Source organism: Hippocampus comes, unplaced genomic scaffold (genome assembly GCF_001891065.2).
Source record: "Hippocampus comes isolate QL1 unplaced genomic scaffold, H_comes_QL1_v1.1 scaffold301, whole genome shotgun sequence".
Classification (NCBI taxonomy): Eukaryota; Metazoa; Chordata; class Actinopteri; order Syngnathiformes; family Syngnathidae; genus Hippocampus; species Hippocampus comes.
The window spans coordinates 199627-204969 of NW_017805928.1; the positions used below are offsets into that span (position 1 = coordinate 199627).

The 5343-nt window shown below is 59.9% G+C and overlaps 2 protein-coding genes across 2 annotated transcripts in view; one reads left to right on the plus strand and one right to left on the minus strand.

Moving 5' to 3' along the window:
- Nucleotides 1-4177, minus strand: part of ero1b (endoplasmic reticulum oxidoreductase 1 beta) — a 4856-nt gene extending 679 nt beyond the window's left edge. Inside the window, exons 1-12 of the mRNA XM_019889624.1 lie at nt 3672-4177; nt 2826-2945; nt 2670-2753; nt 2530-2571; nt 2006-2137; nt 1409-1575; nt 1256-1302; nt 778-786; nt 656-682; nt 436-528; nt 112-358; nt 9-26 (exon numbers count right to left, since the gene is read on the minus strand). Of these exons, the coding sequence (XP_019745183.1) occupies nt 9-26; nt 112-358; nt 436-528; nt 656-682; nt 778-786; nt 1256-1302; nt 1409-1575; nt 2006-2137; nt 2530-2571; nt 2670-2753; nt 2826-2945; nt 3672-3839 (1154 nt within the window). The 5' untranslated portion in view covers nt 3840-4177. The remainder of the gene's footprint in view (nt 1-8; nt 27-111; nt 359-435; nt 529-655; nt 683-777; nt 787-1255; nt 1303-1408; nt 1576-2005; nt 2138-2529; nt 2572-2669; nt 2754-2825; nt 2946-3671) is intronic.
- A 128-nt stretch (nt 4178-4305) lies between these two features.
- Nucleotides 4306-5343, plus strand: part of LOC109527615 (GTP-binding protein 2-like) — a 2947-nt gene continuing 1909 nt past the window's right edge. Inside the window, exons 1-4 of the mRNA XM_019889625.1 lie at nt 4306-4744; nt 4843-4869; nt 4949-5133; nt 5201-5321. Coding sequence (XP_019745184.1) covers nt 4595-4744; nt 4843-4869; nt 4949-5133; nt 5201-5321 — 483 coding nt within the window. The 5' untranslated portion in view covers nt 4306-4594. The remainder of the gene's footprint in view (nt 4745-4842; nt 4870-4948; nt 5134-5200; nt 5322-5343) is intronic.

Genomic DNA, 5343 nt, shown 5'->3' on the forward strand with positions numbered 1-5343 from the left:
GCGCGTCAAAGTGCAGGGGGAACATCCTAAGCGAGGGAGGGGGGACGGACAGAGTGAGGAGGCGCCGGCGCCAGACGCCAAAACGAGCGAGCGGCCCCCCCCCCCTCGTACTTGATCTCGCCGAAGACTTGCAGCAGCAGCTCTTTGGTGTCGGCGTCCTCGCGCCCGTTCCCCGTGTACAAGTCCACCGCGGCGCGCTCGAAGTACGGCGCCACCTTGGAGAGCGCCCGCAGCTCCATCAGGTACAGGAAGTACAAGTTCTTCAGGCGCCGCGTGCCCTCGCCTTTGGTCTCGGCCCGGTCGAAACGCCAGCGGAACTCCTCGGCGTTGGGACCCCACAGCGACCTGCCCCAACCCTCTGCGCCCACCCCCCGCACGTCAGCTCCGTTGGCGGCGAGGGAGGGAGGGAGGGGGGGGGGAGACGGGGACACTTACCGTCCAGCAGGTACTCGGCGCACAGGTGGATGTTGATGCTGCTGTGGAGGCCCGAGATCAGGCGGTAGAAGACCCGCTTCTCCAAACACAAACCTGCGCCGCCGCCGCCGCCGCCGAGCGAAAAAAAAAAAACGTTGGGATGAAAAGACGCCCGCTCGGCAGAAAGAGAAAAAAAAAAAAAAAAAGAAAAAAGACAAAGACAAAGACGCGCCGCCGTTACCTTCCAGCCACTTGTAGAAGCCCTCGCCTGAAAGCGCAGCAACGACATCGTGAGCGACACGGCGGAAGGCGCCGCCCCCCCCGCCGCCGCCGCGAGCTCCTTCAAAAGGCGTCCGTACTCACCGTCGTCTCCTGAAGACAAAAAGCCAAGCAAGCCGCGGCTCACAAACGCTCCGTCCCGCCGCCGCCGCGCGTCCTGACCGTCGCACCGCAATTTGAAAAGACCGGCTGTAATTCCGTCGCCGACCACCGGGTGGGTGAGGCGGCGTGTCGATTGGAAAGAAGACGACAAAAAAAAAAAAAAAACGGCAAGGCAGCCTCGTTTTTTGGTTCGCAAGAGGTCGGCTCGAGCTCTTTGCGCCCGCGGCGCCGGGTGGCCTTTCTCCGAGAAGCGTCTCGCCGCGCCGCGCGCTCTCAACATCCGTTTGCGACGCATCGAACGTCCGCTGGCGCCCTCTTGTGGCCGCGCCCCGAGGTGGATATTTTTTTTTTTTTGGTCGATTTTTGCAACTCCATAAAGGAGTCATCACCAGTCTGGTTTTTTGCAACCGCGCGAGCCCCGCCCCCGTGTCGACTCGCTGCCGCGTGGTCGTTGACTCACCTCCGCTGGGGACCAGAGGGTTCAGAGGTCGGTACACGGACCTGGGCCTGCGCACGCGACACAAAGTCAGTCAACAACGTCATTGGCGGCGGGCGAACATCGTCAGTCAACGGCGATGGCAAAACGCCGCCGCGGCGGCGAGCGTCGACTGACTTGAAGCAGTTCTCCTCGTAAATGCTGTTCCAGACCCTCCACGCCGACGGGCCTTTGTATCCCGTGTAGCGTTCCGGGTTGAGGAGCAGGTCCACGTATTCGGCGTCCGGGGACGACTCATCTGGGGAAAAACGCGCCGACGAACCGTCACGAACGGCGCCCTTTTGCCGCAGTCAACAACGTCATTGGCGGCGGGCGAACATCGTCAGTCAACGGCGATGGCAAAACGCCGCCGCGGCGGCGAGCGTCGACTGACTTGAAGCAGTTCTCCTCGTAAATGCTGTTCCCGACCCTACACGATGGAACTGACAGGCAGTAAACATGTCTGTATATTTATTTTGCTCACTGCGGGATGCTTTATGCTTGCTTTTTTTTTCCCGACATACAGTAAGAAAACACATAACTCCTCTAATCTGTGTAATATCATTCTTTCTTTCCATTTTCATTTGGCATTCGAAAACCAAAGAACTAGTGACTGATTAGGTTGTTACTTGTTTTTTAATCCGACACACACACACACACACACACACACACACACACACACACACACACACACACACACAACACACAAGGAGTAAAATATACACACAGTGCAACTCGCATCTGCGACGTGTGTGTGTGTGTGTGTGTGTGTGTGTGTGACCTGAGCGTGCTGTTGATGGCCCCCAGCTCTTGCGCCTGCTGACACTCGCTCACGTCGCGCACGCCGGCGGCGCCGCCCTGCGAATACTTGCACACGGGACATCACACGCTTGATGGACGGCGGCGCTCGGGAACGCGCCAAAGCGAAAAAACGGCCGGCGAAAGAAAAAAAAAAAACAGAAGATGAGTCGGCAGGGCGCCGCGGCGATGATGTCATCGCCGGGCGGTTCGGGCTCACGAAACGGAGACGCCGTACGGCGTCGCGCCTCGGCGACACGCCCGCGCGGCAGCCATCTTGGTGGTGGCGGCGGCGAGCTCGGTTGGCGTAATTCTTTCACGTTCGGGTGTATTCGTGTGTGTGTGTTTTTTTTTTTGCGTGCGTGACCGCGTGTATCTTTTCGCGTACGCACGTCAACGTTTGCGTTTTTTTTGCGCATTGGCGCGTGTTTTGCATGCGCAACGCAGCGGCCGGCGCTCACCTTGTTGTAATTCCCAGACTTGATGCCCGCAGGAACCTGACTCTAGAAACGGCGGCACATGAAGAGAAACACAAAAAGTTGAGCGCGGAAGAGGGAGCCGCCCCAGGGGGCGGGGGGAGCGGCGGCCGTTGACCTCCGACCTCGGGACAGGACTCCACGTGGCAGTCTTTGATGGCGCAGTGGCCGTCGTCGGGCCAGAAGGGACACGCTCGCTTGAGGTTGACCTGAGCGAGGCGCAACGAGGTGCATCAGCAGCTCGCCGGGCACGTTGGGGGGGGGGGGGGGACAGGCCGTACCTTGTAGTAGCGGAAGTAGTCGCGCTCCGTCAGCTTCTTGATGCGAGGGTAAAGTTTGAAATTGTTGAAGACGTCGATGCTCTCCACATCGCAGAAACAGTCGTCCAGCACCCCCGTCAGCTGCGGCACACACACACACACACACTAGCATATGGTGGAGCGGACGGGTTTGTGTATCCTCGACGCACGTTGCCAAGGGAAGCCGACAGCTGTTGATGACGTCCACCTTCAAATGTGCACGTGAGAGGACAACTGACCTGCGGGTGCCCGAGAGCCCCGAGGGGGGCAAAAAGCAGGAAGACGCAAACACTTGGCAGCATCCTCAACTTCCCTTCCACGGCGCTTCACAAGCGAGGCCCCCCGACTTCTAAGTCAAAACTAAGCCCCGCCCCCGCATTGTCGTCCAGCCAGTGGCGGCGAGAAGGGAAGGCCAAAGAGGCGGGTCTTCCTGAGCCTCGGCCAATCACGTTACACCACGCCGGTCTACTCGCGTAAACACGTCGAGCTCATCAAGTCCGAACCGCAATTGAAAGAAAATCATTCGGCTCGAACCGCAACAACCACGCAAAACTCGCTCTTGGGTTCCCCTCTCGTTTGAACTTGCGTGCCGTGCGGGGGGGTGTAGAATTGATCAGAGCGCAGAAACGCTTCGCGTCTCGCTTGCCTATGAGCGTCACGCGAACGATGACGTCAAAAGAGACGCGACGAACATTCGAGAAAGCTGGAAGTCTGTTGTTTCGAGTGAGCCCTTCGATTGTCCGTCGCCGGGAGAAAAAGAGGAGTTGAAAGTGCTAGTCTGAAATAAAACGGGAGGATAAAAAATAAAAATAAAAAATAGTCCCTTACATGGCAAAAGCAGCTCTGCTCCTGGGGCTCCGCGCTCGCCCGCGTCCCCCCCGTCTCGGTCTCGGTCTCCGTCCGGGGCTTGCTGAGCTGAAACCAAGCTAAAGCGACATTCCCCAACAGGAAGGCCAGCAGAAGAACGCCGAACGCCTCCAAAGTCACTCTCCACATGCCTCAGCGGGTCCTGCCGATAGACGTCCAAAGAGCTCCCGGGCTAGCCGAATAGGTGTCCGCCGCGCGCGGGTTAGCTTCGGCGGGCTAACGGGCTCGCGCGCGCGGTTGAGAAAGCCGAGGTCGACAACGGCCTCGCGCGGATACCTGCGCCGAGGAGCCCCCCCCAAATGTCGCAAGCACACTTGTCGCGTGAGAAAGCCGAGACAACTTGGGTCGGGTTTCCAACGACGACTTCCACCATTCGAGCCCAATTATGGAGGGGGGCGGAAGGGGAAGGGTGTCTACTTCCGCTTTAGGGTTTCACAATCAAATCGCCTCCTCGTTTGGTACAGAGCGCAATTCTTTTTGCGAGCGCGGACGTACCTCGACGAGTTGACGATATCGCCACGCGTTGTAGGAAAAGCAGAAAGCGGCCTTTTTGCGGGAACACGGGGGGCGTGTTTTGTTTTGTTTTGTTTCGACGTGGTGTGGTCTTCGTCGCTCGTGAGTTTAGTTTGAAAAGCCATGACGGAAGTAGTCGGTGTTAGTCCAAGGTCGCTTTGTAGCGCGTCGGTTGGGTGATGCTGAGGAGAGAGTGCGGGCGAGAAGAGGAGTAGCCGGCGGCGGCGGAGGCGGCGGGGGGGTCTGAGCGCATCCTCAGCGCCTCTTTCCCTCCTCGCTAGGCCGGGCCGGGCGTCCGGTGTTTCGTTGGCCGCAAGCGGCCGGATCTCGTCCGTTCCCCGGTGACGAGCTGCTCCGTCCCAACCGACCAGATGATGGTGGACGTGTGCGGTGGCAAGAAGACGTCGTCGAAGCGGTCTCGGACGAGGCGAGGCAAACGGGGCCGCCGACGTCGCAAGAACAACCGGCAGAAGAACAACAAGAACCAGAACGAAACACCGCCGCCATTTCTACCGCCGGAGGTCTAAATAGCTCCTTCCGCTTCGCCTCCGCTAGCTCGCTTAGCCGCCAAGCTAACCGTCTGATGCTGCTGCTGCTCGTTTTTTTTTTTTTTTTACAGGCCGAGGAAGGAAACGTCGAGTATAAGGTAACGTCCTCAAGCCTCGCGGCTTTTCCTGGTCCTGACGCTCACATGACGTCCCCGCCCCCCGGCCCCGCCCCCTTAGCTGAAGCTGGTGAACCCCACCCGGAACCGCTTCGAGCACCTGGCCACGCAGCTCAAGTGGCGTCTGCAGGAGGGCCGCGGCGAGGCCGTCTACCAGATCGGCGTGGACGACAACGGGCTCCTGGTGGGCCTGAGCCAAGCCGACATGACGGCGTCCATCGGAACCTTACGCCAGATGGCTGACAAGTAACGTGCGCAAGCGCATTGGCGCGGCGGCGGCGGCGGGATCCTGACCGACGCTCCTCGTCTTCAGGGTGGGCGCCGACATCACGCTGCTCCGGGAGCGTCAGGTGGACTCGGACGGCGGCGGCGGCGACGGCGGCGCGCGCAGGATCGCCGAGGTCCTGGTGCGGAAGGTTCCGGACGACCAGCAGGTGAGGGTCCGCCGCCGCCGCA